The 18,136-nt window shown below is 37.2% G+C and overlaps 3 protein-coding genes across 7 annotated transcripts; all 3 read right to left on the bottom strand.

Annotated features, from left to right (window-relative positions):
- Positions 1-685: 685 nt before the first annotated feature.
- LOC111811711 lies at positions 686-3,767 on the bottom strand. Of its 4 annotated transcripts, XM_023698722.1 has the most exons (7): positions 3,372-3,767; positions 2,472-2,798; positions 2,302-2,350; positions 1,679-1,976; positions 1,387-1,468; positions 829-1,025; positions 686-732 (listed from the first exon to the last, which is right to left on the bottom strand). In XM_023698722.1, exons 1-6 carry the CDS (start codon positions 3,690-3,692, stop codon positions 840-842), a joined length of 1,263 nt encoding a protein of 420 aa, XP_023554490.1. In that variant the 5' UTR covers positions 3,693-3,767; the 3' UTR covers positions 686-732; positions 829-839. The 4 variants fall into 4 exon arrangements, 3 of the variants coding, with proteins under 3 accessions (XP_023554490.1, XP_023554489.1, XP_023554491.1); XM_023698721.1 differs by having other exon boundaries at positions 694-1,025; XM_023698723.1 differs by lacking the exon at positions 686-732 and having other exon boundaries at positions 937-1,025; positions 1,387-1,457.
- An 839-nt stretch (positions 3,768-4,606) lies between these two features.
- Positions 4,607-8,879, bottom strand: LOC111811715 (indole-3-glycerol phosphate synthase, chloroplastic-like). The gene is made up of 10 exons (XM_023698730.1): positions 8,554-8,879; positions 8,084-8,344; positions 7,812-7,988; positions 6,325-6,399; positions 6,178-6,222; positions 5,934-6,098; positions 5,771-5,849; positions 5,116-5,198; positions 4,919-4,987; positions 4,607-4,836 (listed from the first exon to the last, which is right to left on the bottom strand). The coding sequence occupies exons 1-10, from the start codon at positions 8,740-8,742 to the stop codon at positions 4,753-4,755; spliced, it is 1,227 nt and encodes a 408-aa protein (XP_023554498.1). The 5' UTR covers positions 8,743-8,879; the 3' UTR covers positions 4,607-4,752.
- Positions 8,880-9,364: 485 nt separating this feature from the next.
- On the bottom strand, positions 9,365-17,513 carry LOC111811670 (ribulose-1,5 bisphosphate carboxylase/oxygenase large subunit N-methyltransferase, chloroplastic). 2 transcript variants are annotated; one of them, XM_023698664.1, is made up of 17 exons: positions 17,354-17,513; positions 17,160-17,281; positions 17,067-17,092; positions 16,896-16,986; positions 15,407-15,565; positions 13,490-13,884; positions 12,864-13,027; positions 12,685-12,768; positions 12,473-12,530; positions 11,871-11,924; positions 11,490-11,561; positions 11,319-11,399; positions 10,848-11,020; positions 10,507-10,609; positions 10,292-10,423; positions 9,985-10,107; positions 9,365-9,781 (listed from the first exon to the last, which is right to left on the bottom strand). In XM_023698664.1, the coding sequence occupies exons 2-17, from the start codon at positions 17,224-17,226 to the stop codon at positions 9,695-9,697; spliced, it is 1,869 nt and encodes a 622-aa protein (XP_023554432.1). In that variant the 5' UTR covers positions 17,227-17,281; positions 17,354-17,513; the 3' UTR covers positions 9,365-9,694. The 2 variants fall into 2 exon arrangements, with proteins under 2 accessions (XP_023554432.1, XP_023554433.1); XM_023698665.1 differs by having other exon boundaries at positions 17,363-17,513.
- Between the last annotated feature and the right edge of the window lie 623 nt (positions 17,514-18,136).

Raw genomic sequence — 18,136 nt, 5'->3', positions numbered from 1 at the left:
TATTCATAAAATTTTGAATCATTTTCTTAACTAATTCATACAATGGTTCAGCTTAACCCTGTTGGTTTAGTTTTAACCCCATTGAGTCAGTGATGATATTTTAACAGACTCCCTTCTCTAACTTATTCATTGAACACCAAATTAAAATTTTAATAATATATTAAAAACGGGAGAGAGTTCATAAATCTAAAAGACATCAACTTTAAAGTTTATTTAGCATAATTGAGTAATTTTTTAAAAATATTTTAGAAAATTACTGTGAACGAAAGCCGTCAATACTTTATTTAAAAAATCTCGTTGAACTTTTAAAATGATTTAAAAAATAGCCTTAAATTTTTAGAATGGTTTAAAAAAAATAATGAACGTTTAAAAAATATTTTTAAATTTTCAAAAGTTTAATTATCGTCCTCCTTATTATGCTAATTTTAAAATTGTATGAGTATTATTTAAATCTAATTCGAGGTAAATGTACTTTTATTTTTTAAAAAAAGAAACATTAATTATTTTTTATAAAGTTCAGAAAATGTTAATGAGAAATCGAATTGGAATCGAAGTATATATTCTCATTGATAACTAAAAATAAGGAAAATATAAACTAATTAAATATTGATAATAAAATAAAATATAATACAAATCAAATCACAATCCACCTAAGATATAATATCTCAGATATATTTCATAGAACACTGAGACACGAATCTATTATACCATTCTCGATTCCTTTCTCGATTCCTGGGTATTCAGTTGATCAAAATCAAAATCTAACACAAAATTCATTCTAATTCAGAAACCACATCCACACAAAAACAAGAAGCCTATCCAACTGACCTATGATTCATTTAGGGTTCATACTGCAATAAATCTTGCTCCTCCATGGCTAATCTTTGGTGCAATCTCCTCTGATGGCTAAGAAACTCCATGAACAACTCCTTCAAATGCTTAGCAGTCGAATACTCATTTGTTCCTAATCTCACAACCTTCAGCTCGCAACACACACGACCGTCTTTTTCGTTACCGAATTTATTCTGTAACCAATCAAAGTGAACAGCAACAGCAACACCCATCACAAGTTTGATACCAAAAGTTAAATTCCTTGATTAGTTCTGAAGCTAAATTGTTTTATCTTCCCTGTTCAATGTCGACTCTGGTTTATCTTGCAGTTCTATGATGAAATGGGGTTGATTTAAGAAACTAGAAACAGATAGATCATGTGGGATTCTTATTATTTATACTAAGATTCCAGACCATGATACACGTTGCTTGATTAATTGAAAATTGGATACTTCTTTCATTTTTCTAAATTCAACTTCAAATGCAACTATCAGAGATCAACAGGGCAACTTCTGTTACAATAAAAATGTTCAAACAGAGTAAATAAGAACTCACCTCCGAGTCTAGCACCATGGCTCCTGCCGCCATTGTCCCGAAAGTTTCGTGCCTCGCAACTCGTCCAGTTACTACCAAGGGCCTGAAGAAAATGAGTGGAAAACTCCCAAACTATAAAATGGAAACAAATCTAAACAGTCAAGGATTATAGAAGCTAGGCGCTATCATTACTCTATAAAACTTTTCTAGTTTGTTAACTTGGAGCACGTTAGATATTTTCTTAGATTTCAATTATTAAATCCAAGATAGTCAGCACATTTATTTGAAAATTTCATTTAGGGAAAAAGTTTACCTTCCTTGGGAGGATAAAATGACATGATCTGGATTATCCAAAAAATCACACAACTTCTCTAGGTTCGTTCTGCAATTCAATACAACAGCTCCCCTTGCATACAACTCATATGTTAAGCTCGGGAAAATGTATACACGAGGTAATATCAATGTTTCTCCATGCAAGAATTTGGCAAGTTTTACTGGAGAGATTCCTTTATCTAGATTCTCAAGTAAAATCATGTACTGATACTTCATTCCACCAATATCAGCATCTTGCTTGATTACCTCACTTTTTCTGGGATTGAGAGTCTGTTGATCTATGGAGAGAAAAAATAAGTTCAATTAAGAAACAAAAAAGTGACTAAAGAAGTATTCATTAGTGCATGATTAAGATACCACAGGGTATGGCTCTGATACCATGTTAGATGAACACGACTCTCCACAATGGTATGATATTGTCCACTTTGAGCATAAGCTCTTATGGCTTTGCTTTGGGCTTTCCCCAAAGGCCTCAGACCAATGGGGAGAGTATTCCTTGATAATAAACCCATGATCATTTCCTAAATTAGCCGATGTGGGACTTTCGTCATCCAACAGAGATAACTGAGAGATTAGGTTCATTCACTAAATAATAAATTGTACCTTCACATGGCTTTACCATCCCAGAAGAACGCTTGGCACGTCGTGTGTCCTAGAAATGGAGAGAGCCATCAAGAAATGGAGCATGAAATGGAGTCCTCTAATGTAAATGGAAGTTGGAACGTAACAACGTATTGCTTTGTGAAATCTTGAGCTCTAGAAAGAGTACTCACCTGGTTCATGCGTCCAAAAAAGGATAGCCGGCTCTTTAATTTGGGGCGGCAGTCATCCTTCTGATAAACACCACCATCATTATGGGTGGGAGGGCGACCTTCAGATGAGGTATCCCCTCTATTCATTTTGGTTTGGATTTTCTCCCTAACTTTCCTGAAGAAAGTTGCTAACACTGCGTCATTAATTTTACTAAATTGAATTTCACACATGTTAGCAATACTGGCAATTGCAAAATTCCCAGAGTTTGGACCATTCTGCCAGAAAATGATAAAGTTGCATAAGCATTCTTCTTCTCCATTTGCATAAGAGTGTTCAAGATAATCCACCTACCAATGCACGAGTCATGGAGAAAATGAAGATGCCAAGTCTTCCAATTGAATCAATACATTCTGAAACTTTGAATTAAGCATCTTCAAACCTCAAGGGAAGGAATACATGTCAAAGTATGGTTGAACTAAGTTCATGTGGACCTTCATTCTAATCCTCAAATGTTGATACAATTCGTATTCCGTTTTGATCAATATAACTTAATCAAAAGAAATGATGTTTTTAGAAATTTAAGAACAAAAATGATCAGAAGTGTTAGAATGAAAGATTGAAGTTTCAAGTTCATACAGAAAATCAATGTTTAATCCATATTACATAGTAATTTCAGAAAGTTCATCGACGGAATAGTAATTGCTATTATGGCGGTAAAGCATGCATGCTCTGTAACATGATGGAGAACCTTTCAAAACTCAGACTATTCTATGGCATATGACCAGTTTTAGCCCGTCTAAGATCTTTAAAATAGCAAAGCAACAGAAAATCCCAGAGACTAAAGGAAAATCAACAGGGAGCTTTCCAGCGATAAACTCAAGATTCAAACAACAGGAAAAGTGTAAAGTAAAAGAACGAACCCCTTCCACAAGAGCGTCGTAGAAGCGAACATCATCGGCTCGAGAGGAGTAGGAAGCACAAACAGGCATGCCAGGGTCGATGTTAGGGCATTCGTAATCCTGCAACTGTCTGGACAGAGGCCGAAACCTACCTTCGAAGTCGCTCAACTCCGATAAGCTCCGGAAATGGTTGGCGGTGAAGACATTGTCGTGCTCCCCAGCGAACTCGGAATAACTGATCCTAAGAACATCGCCTTCGAGTTTCACAGTCACATTGTACCACGCGTTATCGTCGGACCGGAACTCCAGGTCGCCGGAGGCCGCGGCTCCGGCAGAGAACATGGCCGGAGAAACAGGGACGAGTTACCGTGGAAGTTCCTATAGATAAGCCGTGGAAGTTCGTATTTTCACGCGCGCTCGTACCGTCTGCAATTTTCACCTCATTTTGTGATTTTTTTTAATTTATTAAAATAATTATTACATTATTCATTAATAAAATATCATTTTTTTGAATTGTTTGTTTTTTTCTTACTTTTTAATATATTTTATAAATATATTAATCTACGCTCCACATTTTCAAATTTATTCCTTTTTTTTCTATTAAAATTGAAAAAACATTTTTTCAATTTTATCTAAATCAAATCAAATTCAAATTAATTATCTTATAAATCTTCAAAATTAAATGACAACCAAATATTATAAATTTTAAAATAATAATTTATTTAACTTTTATGACCAAAATTAGCCCGTGCCTAAAAATAAAAGGCGTCTATTAGGGCCCCAGGGCCCACGATCCCCAAGATCAACTCATGTAGGAGACGTGGGATTTCACAATCCACCCTCCTTAGGACCCAAGGTCCTCACAGGCACTCCCCTCCTCAATTGATGTAGGACCCCCAATCCGCCCCCTTTCGGAGCCAAGTGTCTTGGATGGCACACTACCTCGTGTCCACCTCCCAACTAGGTTCAATCTCCTCGCTGGCACAACACTACCTCGTGTCCACCTCCCAACTAGGTTCAATCTCCTCGCTGGCACATCGCTCGATGTCTGGGTCTGATATCATTTGTAATGGTCCAAGTCCACCAATAGCAGATATTGTCTTCTTTAGGTTTACTCTCTCGAGCTTTCCCTCAAGGTTTTTAAAACAAGTTTTGTACGGAGATGTTTCCACACCTTTATAAAAAATGCTTTATTTCCCTCTCCAATCGAGGGGGCGGAGGTGGGATCTCCCAAACTATGCTATGGTGCGCAACAGTTATGGTATAAATATATAGCTTGAGCTTTATTTTCCCATTTTGGGATCTAATCAGTTCCAACTCAATACCATAGGTTCATAAGATCAGAGCCAAATGGGTATCAAAACCTGTTCAACATACAGCAGTTTCAAGTTTCCTAAAAGCTTTAAGCAGAAATATCTTTGCCAAAAAGCCCGGCTATTCCCTTCGTCGGGTCGCTCTGTTTCACAATCGACTCGCCAACGAGAACCTGCAGAAACCACGTAAAAAAATCTCAAATTCCATGGCTGATGCAACAATGGAAGCCATGAATCCAAATATGAGAAGCTTACAGCTTTAACACCAGCTTCTTGCACATAAGCAATATCATCAGGAGTGAACAGCCCAGATTCTCCCACTATCTGAACAATCCTCACAACAAACAAGGGAATATCAGATGGGGTAAAAGTTTGATGTGTTCTTCATTTGGTGTAACAATTTAGTTTGATGAGAAGTTGTCAAACAGCAGAACTGTCCACTTTATACTTACGGTTATGTTCTTTTCACGGATCTTTTGTCCGCGCTCTCCTTCGAGAAGCTTTTTTGTGTTGCTGATATCGACCTCGAATGTTTCTGTAAGATATTGTTTTAAAAACAAGTATATAAGTAATGTAACTATCGATGAGTGATGTTGCTGAGCGCTTCAAAAGCAAGGAGCAGACAATTGCTCGTGTGTCGGAATACTAAAACTACTTTAAAGTTATGGTTGTTCCTATCATGTCCTATGTAATAACCTAAGTCCACCGCTGGCAGATATTGTCCTCTTTGGGCTTTCCACACCCTTATAAGGAATGCTTTGTTCCCTTCTCCAACCGATGTGGGATCTCACAATCCACCTCCCTTGGGGGCCCAACGTCCTCGTTGCCACACCTCCTAGTGTCTGGCTCTGATATCATTTGTAACAGCCCAAGCCCACCGCTAGCAGATATTGTCCTCTTTAAGCTTTCCCTCGAGGTTTTAAAATGTGTTTACTAGGGAGGGGTTTCCACACCCTTATAAGGAATGCTTCATTCCTCTTTCCAACCGATGTAGGATCTCACATCCTAAGAGATGTAGTTCGGTACAAATTAATGCAATATATTTATCAATGGAGAAACGAGAAGTTTAGCAATATGAACAACGTAACAAAAGTAGTCAAACATTACCGAGATTCCGATTGTTGATGCCAATAAGCTCAATGCCTTCGATCGCAAGCATACGGTCCATTTCCTTCTCGTCGTGAACCTAAAAATAAAGAGATCAAAAGCTTGTACAATAATGGTAAGCAACATATACAAGATGCCCCTAAAAACGACAGGACATTGTTACCTCAACGAGGGGGGTCAAACCGACCATCTTGCAGATTTTAGTCATATATTTAATGTCGAGATCAGGCAAAACAGCAGCAATCAAAAGAATGGCATCGGCACCTTTGGATCGAGCATAGTAGATCTGCCATGCATCGACCACGAACTCCTTGCACAAGAGAGGGCACTGCATATGCATATGTTTCCTACTATTATAAGTACAATTCACATACCATTATGTAAAATTATGATCCAATATGACAAACCTCCACTCCGGCATTCCTTATCTTCTGCAGATTCTCAAAGCTTCCCTACTCCCCACAAACAACAGATGTTAAACTTAGGAAATGAATTTTGAGAAAACACCGTCCAAGAGATAAAAGGAATGGCAGAGCTCCTAAAATGTTCTTCACCTGAAAAAACTTCTCGTCTGTGAGAACACTAAGGCATGCTGCTCCGCCTTTCTCGTACGCTTGGGCAATCTCAACCTATTAGCATTCATCAAATTTACATTAAATAAACACGACTCGATTATTTCAAAGCAAAAGTAGCTAGATAAACACGTTCTACTTTAACAAGTAGTTGAATCTTGAGTTTTGCTAGTTAAAAAGCTCGAATTTCATAGCATTGTTGTATAGCTGAAGTTTTAGGCACGTATGCACAGTTGGTAGGTTCCTGTTTGATGCACTTAACAAACTCGGGAAAACAAAACGTAACCGATCCTAGGTAATATGTCTAGTTTATTCATCTTTACACTCCCAGTTCGAGGCCTACTACAACATTTCGACAAAACTGGGCGTGACAATAAACAACTAGCACATCTTCATTTTTACCCCTTTCCATCAAGGGCATAACACGAAAGTAACCCCAATAATTTGTTAAAAATGATGTGCTAGCACAAAAGGTTGGCGTAATGCAAAGCAACATTGCAAATGCTATTTGTGTGTTTTACGAACATTTAAGAGGTTTTATTGCAGGGGATTGGAGTTTGAGCATTTTTTTTGTATAGTTAGGTGCTAGGCTCCTTTAGCGTGGCTGTTTTCCTTTTATCAGCCCGTGGACCTTTTGTCTTGCTTTCTTTCTGTAATAGTCCAAGCCCAGCGCTAGCAGATATTGTTCGTTTTAGGTTGCTACGTATCGTCATCAGCCTCACGGTTTTAAAATGCGTCTACTAGAGAGAGGTTTCCACACCCATAAAGGAATGTTTCGTTCCCCTCTCCAACCGATGTGAGATCTTACAATCCAACCCCCTTGGGGGCCAGCGAGTCGGTGATTGGCTCTCATACCATTTGTAACAGCCCAAGTCCACCGCTAGCAGTTATTGTCTGCTTTAGCCCATTACGTATCGCCATCAGCCTCACAGTTTTAAAACGCGTCTACTAGGGAGAGGTTTCCACACCCATAGAAAGAATGTTTCGTCCTCCACTCCAACCAATGTAGGATCTCACACTTCCGTTTGTTCTCAATAAAAGTTTAGTTTCTCAAGGGGGAAAAACAAACATCTACGTAGTGCTTAGCTCAAAGATCACGTTTATTTAACTTCGGTTAAGAAACCTAACGTCATTTCCTATGTGGAGTTGTTTATCCCATACTATAGAGTAGTTAGTCGCACATACTACGTGAACTCGTGTTTAATAAACCCACACTCAACCTATTCTTCAAATGATACAAAAACTTATACTTATAAGATTGTAAATGCCTACTAAATACGAGTTACACAAACTTAGGTTCTTATAACCTATTTCGTTTACAATCCAAACAAAGATTTCACAAACTCATACTTCTTAGGCCCTAAAACACCTCTTAGTATACAAACCAATCAAATCAAAATTTGGTACTGCGAAAACCGTGCATAGATTTATGAAATATAACAACAAAATAAACAGTCAAGAACACTCACTGGATCAAAATCCTCCCTTAGAACTCCTCTGCTAGGTGAAGCCTTTTTCACTTCAGCAATCAAACCAGGTAAGTTAGTTCTAACATAGGCAGCCTTGAGAGCTCCAAGGAAATCTCTAGCAGGAGGGGCGCTGTCAAGATCCTTTTTCAACGAAAAGAGAGGCCTTCTTTCTTTCATCTAGAAACATTCAGAAACCAAAAACACTATCAGCCCACAGACAACATCCTAAAATATGGGAATACAAATTAATCAAATGTCCCACATAATGTTACCTGTGAAACTTCCTTGTCCTTGTACCATATGATCTCCTCCAAAATATTCCTAGGAGTGTTCCCTTCATTCTGTAATCTGAACTGAAAAGGTCCAACGTAATGCAATGGCGGCCCGGTGGGCGGCCGGCGGCGAATCCTTATGCCTTGACTTGCTGCTACTTCATCTTGGAACATCCCCACTTCCCACTCCTTCACTTTCAGATCATTTTCTTTTGGTTCATTAACTGGGGAAGCCGCAGCTGATCCAGCCTCGGATTCTGTCTAAAAAACACAGAATATGCACTCATTACGAAACAATTCCTCCAAGAATTCGACTATTTGGATGAATATATGAGAAATCTAAATCTTCTCAGATGGGAAAAATGCAGATTAAGCACAAAGAAACAACGAATGCACGAACTACAAAGAAAAACCCTAAACCCCAACAAAGAAAATTCAGATTGGAATAACGTAGAAGTCGAAATCCAAACCTGTTGAGCTCGGATGGCAGGGGAAATGGGGGAAGAAGAAGAGGCAACAGAGATTGAATTCCTCGACAAAGCATCCATTGAAGGCCGACGATTCAGCCTTCTGGAGAGAAACTTGGACCTGCGAATAGAAGAGGAAATGGGTGGAAAGGAAACCTTGGGGATTGTTCCGAGGGAAGCGAGACCCTCCATTGCCGTTCAACTCTAGCTCGTTTGAATGCCCTGCTTTTGTGAAGCAGCTTGCTTTTATATTGGCGAATTGTGGGAGTTGCGGCAAAATGAAGAAAGAGGTCAAAACTATTCTATCGTCGGAACTTAGAGACAGAAGAAGTTGAGCTTTAAAAAAAAAAAAAATTCCCTAATTTTAAAATTGGTCTCACTTTTGTATTTTTCTATTAAAAAGAATTAAGGATTTTCAAATACTCTATTTGTATTCAAGAATTTGAAAGGGTTAAATTACAATTTGGGGTCGCAAAAGTTTCAATTTAGGCTCGAATTTTAAAAAATTATGTTTGTCGTTATCATATTGAATTCGTAACACTTTTTATTTTTATTTACGTGAAAATGAACTTCACTATATCGGCGTTTATACACCCAAATAACTACTTATCAAAATATAGAAAGTTGAGAACATTGTAAAAATTTTAGTTAAAAAAAGGTATTCAAAAGGCATGAAAAAAATCCATCAACCGTGAGTTTCTCCAACCGAGAATTCTGCTTTTTCTCGGATACTCGGGTTCAAATACCCCATGGACTCGCTGTTTGCTTACTGGCTTCATATAATTCAGAAAAGACTAGTTTTCTAGAAGCATTCTGAATGAAATCAAAAATTTGTTGAATCAAAAGCAACTCGGTCCAAAAATCCAATTTTTCAGTTGAGAATACTCGAAACTCATGCAACGAAATACAGAACTTACAATGTGATGATACAGACCAAGAGGTGGTGGTGGTGGTGGTGGTGATGGGGGATTTTTTTGCCTGTTTCACTTTCTATATAGACCAGCCTCCTTAATTCTCGAGCAGCAAACTAAACGTTGCCACCACGGCGAGGCGGGATGGCACGAGTTTCTGTAAGGACTAGCGTGTTCATCTCATGGCTACACAGTCTTACAGTCCAGAGATATTTATACACACAAACAACCAATCATTTAAAAAGTTTCCCAAACCCTCTGAACAGTTTCAGAGCTCTCAATTCACCACTTCTCAAGTCTCTCAATCTTCTTCTCAGAATCTGAAACATCCGTACTCAAGATATCAATAAACGCAATCACATTTTTTTTAAGAAAGTTAGGTCTCAACTTCAAGATGCACTTAACAAATAACAGTCACATGCCATTTAACTTAATTTTACACAGCAGCAACCAGAAAATGTGAAAGGCTTTCATTTGCATGAAGGAAAAGGGAAGCTGCAGATATGGGATCGTGTGGACTTACATATTGGCTTCGAAAAAGTATCCTTCGTTCGCTCGTGCACAAGTCTACTGCTAGCTGTTTTAAAAATACTCTACGGTTCAGTTGTTTTGGTGACGTCACGTCCAAATCCATGGATCCACTTGCCTGCAAAGACGAGTTAAGAAATGTGCTTTTTCAAGTATTCTAGTATCACTATCATCTTGCAAAATTAATATTGATTTTGCTTCAGCCATTGTGAGCAAGCATGACAAGAACCAGATGTTCATTGTTAAATTGAGTGGTAAATTTCCACTAGAATAATAGAATCGACATATTCTTTATCCTTTACCTGCAAGAATTTGTTATATTTAGATATGCTAGTTTCGCAGCTATCTAATATGAACTGCAGGGCTTCCTCCTCTATATCAGGGTAATTTAAGTCCTTCGTTGCTGTTGATTTATTTGATGCTGCAGCAGCCATCTGGTAGCCAATACACACAGACACACATTGAGACAGAGTTTGCAGATCAAGAACAGAAGTAGAAAAGAGGTTGTCAACCAAACCTCTTCAAACTGCTTGCTCATACTTGGTGGACTGACAGCTAAATAAGCAAATGCCTTTAATTCTAAAGGCCAGCCAGTGATTTGAATAGGAAAACACTGGGATCTGTCATGATAAATTTATTCAGTGCGATCAACAAAATAACAAGATATTTTAACAAGAGAAAGAAAGGTGGGAGGAACTAACTAGCATGTGGTTGGTTTTCCATTAATTATTAAAATTTGCACCAGAAATTAAAGATGAATGTTTATGAAGGAATAACTCGAAGATATCCTTTAATTTAAAAAAATATAAGTTTGAGAAAGTTAAATGGTGAAGAACTCATCAGTTTCTTTATACTCACGCTCTTAATCCATGCTTTTTCAGTGCTTCCAGCTTCTCCTTGTAACATTTATCAGATTTTTTTAGTGAGAGTAACAACTCAACAGAATCGCTAGGATTGCTTCCCTCCTTTGGAACAAAACCATATGACAACAACAACTCCCCATTAGATTTCTTGCCATAAGAAATGAACACCTGCAATTAGCAGTCATTAAAGTAACCATGATGCATAAATAATACAAAATTTTGCAGTTAACATAAGTTTCATCTCTATGGGAAAAGTTCCTTTGGGAAAGAAGTTATAGAACGTTTTTTATCCTTCTTTCTACCGTTTATGACCCTGGCCAACATTTTTCAGCATGGACTCGAGATCTAATACGACTAGCAAGTTTGAAATAGTTCCATTTTTGTTTAATTAAAGTTCACATGAAATTTCAGTATTAGATTATCTCATCAGATTCATTCATTATGAAAATTTTAAATGTTCTTTTACCTGCTCACCTGGTTGGTATGCTCGATCTGTTGTGAAGACAACGCCTTGGGATGATTTATCATAATCCAAGAAAGTCTCCACCTGGGCCAGCCATTTATAGTTGTTGCAAGAGTTAAATTTCAATTCTAACATCACAACTTACAGCTTTCAAAAAAACACCAATTAGCGTACCTCACAGTTATGATTCAGCATATCAGCCCAGGGAACCAATGCAACCTTTCCATCCATTGAAGGTAACCGAACCTGGGCTTAAAAGAAATATGATCTTGTCAGCATTCAAATTACACACGAACGATTATTCCCCACCAAAANAAAAAAAAAAAAAAAAAAAAAAATGGGGGCAGGGAAGACAAACATGAAAAAGAAAAATGTGAAGGCTTTACAGCTTCATAGATTAATACCATTTCAGCAAACATTATTGACTGTGATGTATTATATATGGTTGCAGCCAAATGTTTTTTGTAAATCAATCCCCATACTATATTTTTATGCTTTGTTCTATAGCTAGTTAAGCATGCCACGCTAGCATAGTATTTGATTAGCCCAACTTACCAAGCGGGAGAAAAGAATCCCAAATGACCACTTGAAAGTTTCAATATTGAATACCTGAAAATCAAACATCCAGGAAGAATCAAGTTAATCATGTTTCAAGTAAACAAGAGTTGAGAGAATTGGGATTTGCCAACAGTTTATGCCCCAGATTGAAACCTAGTCATGCACACTGTATGGCAAGCAGAAATATATATTTCCAATTTTCTCCCAAATTAGGAAATGAAATTGAATTACGTAGACATAATTCTTAAATGTCTAATCCAAGTCTCCCGGAACTAAATGTTGGGTTAAACTAAAAAAGCACTGTACTGTAGTTTGCGTAAAAATGACAAGAATCTGTTATTTTTTTGGTTGATCAAAACTTCTCAAGAGAACAAAGATTTTAATAGACAACCATGAAGCTGAAAAAAGTTTTACTCTTCAATACCAAAAACCTAGAGGAATGCCAGAAAAACAGTATAGACCAGCCAAAACGGAGAAATGTTTGTGTATTAGGGAAGTTGACAGCAGCTGGAGAAAAGGTTGAACAAATTCCAGTGTGAATAAAGCAAAGTTATAAACTGGTGATAGGCTGACTTCTTGGAGAGTAAAGAATTCAATACCTCCTCGGGGAATAATTCAGGATATTTGGAAAATATTCTGTCCCTTAAATCATTGTATCTGCACCAAAAATCACAGAAGAAAAACTTATTGTTTAATGAACTACACAATGATGAACTGGAATGATTTAGGATACTGATTGAAAATCCTACCATTAAATAGCAGTTTTAAAAAATTTAATAAGAAAATAAGCAGTGAGGAAATATAGCCTTACGTTCCAACAACATTTGTGATCCTTTCTATTGCCCTTTCTCTGATCTCTGATGCTTCCAGATATCGATCTAGCTCTTCTCGTGTCCTGAAATGATAGAAGAGAGGCTATATGAGCAAGGACTGAGTATAAATACCAGACACAAAAAAATATAAAGTTACTTGGACCATATAGTAACTGACCAGTACAAAAGTGAATAAGGTTGCCGAGGTAAGGCTGATATATAGTTGTTCCATCTTGATGATTTCATTAAACTTGCTTCGCTAATCAAGTAGGTTGCAATAAGTGGCCAATCTGGTACTGAATTACGTTTTAACATCTCCCCAGCCTCAGGGCAGCTCCACTCCTAACATAGACAACACAGTACATGATGAGAGTGGAGAGGCATTTATTTGTGTAGCATTTTCGGTTGTTCCCATTGGAAGAAGGTGAAAAAGGATATTTTCTTGGTTTATAGCTTAGATGACGATGAAAATGGAATGAATGTCCATTTAATTTGACTCACAGTTGAAAGATTGTAAACAAAAGTTTATCTATGAAAAATGAAAATTTGTAACTTGCCCCTCTCCTACTCCTTCAAAGAAAATGACTTCATCCACCCAATTTTCAATCACATCCTACGCCTCTTGGCCAAAAACAAGCTAAACTTCAGGTGAACCAACAGAATAATAGGGTTTCACAATCAAAACTACTAGAACGAAATTTACCAAACATTTTGCAGACTACTTAAATATTCTCAAATTGGTCAGCGTATCAGTTCCTCACATTTCAAGAATTTCCACCAGAACTTCCAGTCAGGAAAACTTACCGAGTCTGCAGAGATAACGAGAGAGGGCGGCACAAACAGTAATTTCTCCCCTTTCCTAACATTCTTCAAAGCCACAAGTCCTCTCTCTCCAACATCCACTCTCTGTATCGCCATCTTCTGGTCAGGGAGACCAGACTGCGACAGCCATTTCTGTAGAGCAGAAGCATTCTCCAGCGAATCGATCTCGCAACCCCATGGAATCGGCCCGGTCGCTGCCACTCTAGCACTGTCACTTGTGGAGACAGAGCAATTGATCGAATGTCTGCGAAAAGATGCTGTGTAGGGCTTGGTTGAATGCGTCTTCTGGAGTGGACGGAAGTTGGGAACAAGCGGAGAATAGAAAATCCTTGAAGCTTCAGCCATGGCTGAGCTCGAGGACGAGAGAGTAAAGGAACCTTATCGCCAGAGAAGCCAATAAAAAGGTCGTCGTCGTTTTTGACGGTTGTGGACGCGCGCCAATTGAAATAAGCAAAACTTATTATTATTATTATTAATTAAACATAAATATTATTCTATAAGTGAGAAAATAAAATAAAATAATTTTTAAAAAAATTAATATTACAAAATAATTTATAAAAAGAATTATTTCCGATTATGAAATAAAATACATACAAATTATAAAATAAAAAATAAAATTGACGGTACATTTTAAACTCACCACTTTAAATTGATTTAACTAAAAAGAAATGGTATTGTGTATATGAAAAAAGAAAATAAAAATTCTAAAATAAATTAAAATTAATTATAATGGCCCAGATCCACCACGGCTAACAGATATTGTCCCTCTGAGCTTCCCCTCAAGGCTTTAAGACGTCTTAAAGCCCAGAAGGAAAGCCAGAAAGTAAAAGCCCAAAGAATACAATATCTACTAGCGGTAGATCTGGGTCGTTACATTTGTAAAGAATCGGTAATATAATATATATATATATATTTACTCCTTGAAAAAGTAAACAAAAAATAAAAACCAAATAGCAACTTTATTTAATATATTTTCAAACTCTAGCAGCAAATATAGCAAAATATTTGAAATCAGATTTTTTTTTTTTTTATTATTCTAATTTTACCCTTATTATTATTAATTCGATTTTAGAGATTTTAGTGATCGTGAATTACTGAGTTCACACTCCATACAAGTTCTTACTTCTGATTTACTATAATTTTCATATCGTTTAATATCATAACATAGACTCGGTATCGAATATATCCCAAAAGCTTTTATTTTTATTTGACCGAGTCTTGTCCATGGTGAAGATGCAAACGAGAACCAAAGAAAAAAAAAAGCTCGAGGTAAAGTTATAAAGAAAATGAAAAGCTACTAGTCCCTGTTCAATGAATAGAACTCTCCACAATGATATGATATTGTTCACTTTGATGCTCTCATAGCTTTACTTTGGGCTTCCCAAAAGACCTCACACCAATAGAAAGAGTATTCCTTGATTATAAAACCATAATCATTTCTTAAATTAGTCGACGTGGGACTTTCATCCAACACTCTCTTATAACCTTGTTTATTTAGATAAAGAAGCCATAACCATTTGGTTTATAATTGTTTTCTCACATGTTTTCAAAATTCATACAAAAATTTAAAAACTAAAACAAAAAATAGTTTTTACAAACCTATTCTTATTTTTAGTCTAAATTTAATTAAGAATTAAAATATTATCTTAAAGAGATGAAAAACATCGTAAAGATTTACGAGATACCGAGCAATCGAGCACAATTTTCAAGGATCAAAAACCAAAATCAAATGGCTATCAATCCGAGTCGTCCCGTGCTCTATGCTCAACTAAGAAATATATACTTTTAGCATAAAGATGAGTGTCTTTCATGCAAGGAGTATTATTGGTAGACCTACTTAAGTATGTGGAGATCCATGTGCTGTGTACCAAAGTGAAAAACTAGGCAGTATTTAATTACCTGTATAGCTGTTCAAGTTCGTTCTTGAATTTTTGCCTTGCCTTGTTCCCTTCTTAGCTTTAAAGCAGAAGCAGCCGCTCCTCCTGACTTTGGGGTCCGTGGATCTTGTACCAACATAACTTTGCCAGGAACTTTTTGTAACTTTGCATCTTTTGCTATCTGTAAAGTTATTAAAAAGAATGCATTGTTCAGAAGTGGGATCTCATTCTGCATACACAAAGTAATAGCCATTTAAATTTGCATTCTGAAGTTAAAAGAATGAAGATGAATAATCAGAGTCCACCAAAAGATTCAAGCTAATCTTACTAACGAAGGAAGATCGATAGTCTGTTGAGGATTGTTGGGAGGGAGTCACACATTGGCTAATTAAGAGGATGATCGTGGATTTATAAGTAATGAATACATCTCCTACGAAGCTTTTTGGGGAAACCAAAAGCAAAACCATGAGAGTTTATGCTCAAAGTGGACAATATTATATCATTGTAGAGGTTTGTGATTCTTAACATGGTATTAGAGTCATACCCTTAACTTAGTCGTGCTAATCGAATCCTCAAGTGTCGAACAAAGAAGTTGGTAGTCTCGAATGTTGTGCGCCGAAAGCGGAACAAATGTACTCACAACACCAATGAACGGAATTATACAAAGAGACACCAAGATATTTACATGGTTCGGAGAGAAGAAGTTCCCCTACATCCACGGGTAGCAACCAATCACTAATAAAACCAAACGTTACCAGTGAATACCTCACTATCACACTATATAGACTCTCACCAATATGTCACTCAAGAAATACAATGTGACACACAAAACATTCCCAAATCCCGATATCAAATTCCGATATGACTAAATCTGGTATGAATAAATCTAATTCAAATAACCAAGTCAAATCTAATCCAAATAACCAAATCAAATCGGATCCAAATAACCAAATCAAATCAAATCAAAACTTATGACAATTTANATATATATATATATATTTACTCCTTGAAAAAGTAAACAAAAAATAAAAACCAAATAGCAACTTTATTTAATATATTTTCAAACTCTAGCAGNAAAGGGTGTACTTTGTTCAAGGGCTCTAGAGAAAGGAGTCGAGACTCAATTAAGTGGAGGCTATTCAAAGGCCCCATAGGCCTCGGGGGAGACTCTATGGTATACTTTATTTAAGGGGAGGATTGTTGGGAGAAGAGACCACGTAAGCTAATTAAGGGGTTGATCATGGATTTATAAATAAGGAATACATCTCCATTGGTATGAGGCCTTTTGAGGAAACCAAAAACAAAGTCATGAGAGCTTATGATCAAAGTGGACAAATATCATACCACTGTGGAGGTTCGTGGTTCCAAACATAAAATTTATCATACCAAAGTGCCTTGCCAAATGAATTATGCAATAACCTATGGAACAGAATATCTTATCTTTTCTGTTTTCATTGGACTGTTTCTATTATTCTTCTGCCTTTCAATAGATAAGAGTAGGATTTGGAAACCTTGAAAACTCACCAATGGTTTCACCATTTTCACATAGCTGAGAAAAGTCCCCATAATTGATGCCAGCTTCTTTGGCCCACTTCTCAAGGGCTGGACGCAAAGTGACAACAAGAGGTACACAATAATTGTGAAAGGGATATGCATATACCACAATAACATTATCCACGTACTTGCTCGACAGTAGGGCTGCCTCGGCCTATATGAACAGAAGAAGAATTTAAACCCAATATGTTAGGAGCAAAATTTGAAGTTTAAAACCTCACCTTCCCTAGGGATATATATTCTCCATCCTGAAGTTCGTCCTATCCATGATCTCAAGGCATCCATCATGATGAAATGTTCCTATATCTCCCAAGTAAAACTAGCACATGCACTTCTCACCATTCTGTTGTAAGCAGAAAGTTTGAGACCTTATGCAGAAATCCGAAATCTAATGGAAATATGGTAAAGAAGTTACCTTGTAGACCTTGTTAGTCTTTTCAGGGTTCTTGAAGTAACCAGCAGATCGTGTATGCTAGTCCTTGTCAATATGGCATATCAGTTATAGATGGTGCGTTAAATGAATGAAAGAACGACCCTAAACCCACCACTAACAAATATTGTCCTCTTTGGGTCCTTTCGGGCTTCCCAGCAAGGATTTTAAAATGCATATGTNGGAGTCACACATTGGCTAATTAAGAGGATGATCGTGGATTTATAAGTAATGAATACATCTCCTACGAAGCTTTTTGGGGAAACCAAAAGCAAAACCATGAGAGTTTATGCTCAAAGTGGACAATATTATATCATTGTAGAGGTTTGTGATTCTTAACATGGTATTAGAGTCATACCCTTAACTTAGTCGTGCTAATCGAATCCTCAAGTGTCGAACAAAGAAGTTGGTAGTCTCGNACTTATAAAGAATGTTTTGTTCTCCTCTCCAACCGATGTGGGACCTCGCAATTCACCCCTCTTTGGGGTCCAACGTCCTCGCTGACACTCGTTCCTCTCTCCAATAGATGTGGGATCTCACAAATCCACCTCTTTTTGGGGCCCAGCGTCCTTGTTGACACTCGTTCTTGTTGACACTCGTTCCTCTGTCCAATCGACGTGGGATCTCACAATCCACCCCCCTTCGGGGCCAACGTCCTTGCTGGCACATCGCCCGATGTCTGGCTCTTATACCATTTATAACGATCCTAAGCCCACCGCTAGCAGATATTGTCCTCTTTGGACTTTTCCTTTCAACCTTTCCCTCAAG

The sequence above is a fragment of the Cucurbita pepo genome, chromosome LG15 (assembly GCF_002806865.2).
Source record: "Cucurbita pepo subsp. pepo cultivar mu-cu-16 chromosome LG15, ASM280686v2, whole genome shotgun sequence".
Classification (NCBI taxonomy): Eukaryota; Viridiplantae; Streptophyta; class Magnoliopsida; order Cucurbitales; family Cucurbitaceae; genus Cucurbita; species Cucurbita pepo.
Note: the sequence above shows the minus strand (reverse complement) of the source record. Positions and strands in the feature narration are given on the sequence as shown.

Bases quoted from the DNA above. Each gene is read 5' to 3' on its own strand.
- LOC111811711 (XM_023698722.1), bottom strand. From the start codon at position 3,692: ATGTTCTCTGCCGGAGCCGCGGCCTCCGGCGACCTGGAGTTCCGGTCC. The intron at 1,977-2,301 runs GTACAATTTATT...TTCTCTCCATAG, and splicing joins GATGGTAAAGCCATGTGAAG to ATCAACAGACTCTCAATCCC. The intron at 1,469-1,678 runs GTAAACTTTTTC...CATTTTCTTCAG, and splicing joins ATTTTATCCTCCCAAGGAAG to GCCCTTGGTAGTAACTGGAC.
- LOC111811670 (XM_023698664.1), bottom strand. From the start codon at position 17,226: ATGATGGATGCCTTGAGATCATGGATAGGACGAACTTCAGGATGGAGA. The intron at 17,093-17,159 runs GTGAGGTTTTAA...CTGTTCATATAG, and splicing joins AATATATATCCCTAGGGAAG to GCCGAGGCAGCCCTACTGTC. The intron at 11,925-12,472 runs GTATTGAATTCT...TTTGATTTTCAG, and splicing joins CTGAATTATTCCCCGAGGAG to GTATTCAATATTGAAACTTT.
- LOC111811715 (XM_023698730.1), bottom strand. From the start codon at position 8,742: ATGGAGGGTCTCGCTTCCCTCGGAACAATCCCCAAGGTTTCCTTTCCA. The intron at 8,345-8,553 runs GTTTGGATTTCG...TGTGTTTTTTAG, and splicing joins CTGCCATCCGAGCTCAACAG to ACAGAATCCGAGGCTGGATC. The intron at 6,099-6,177 runs GTTTGTCATATT...ATGCATATGCAG, and splicing joins TAAGGAATGCCGGAGTGGAG to TGCCCTCTCTTGTGCAAGGA.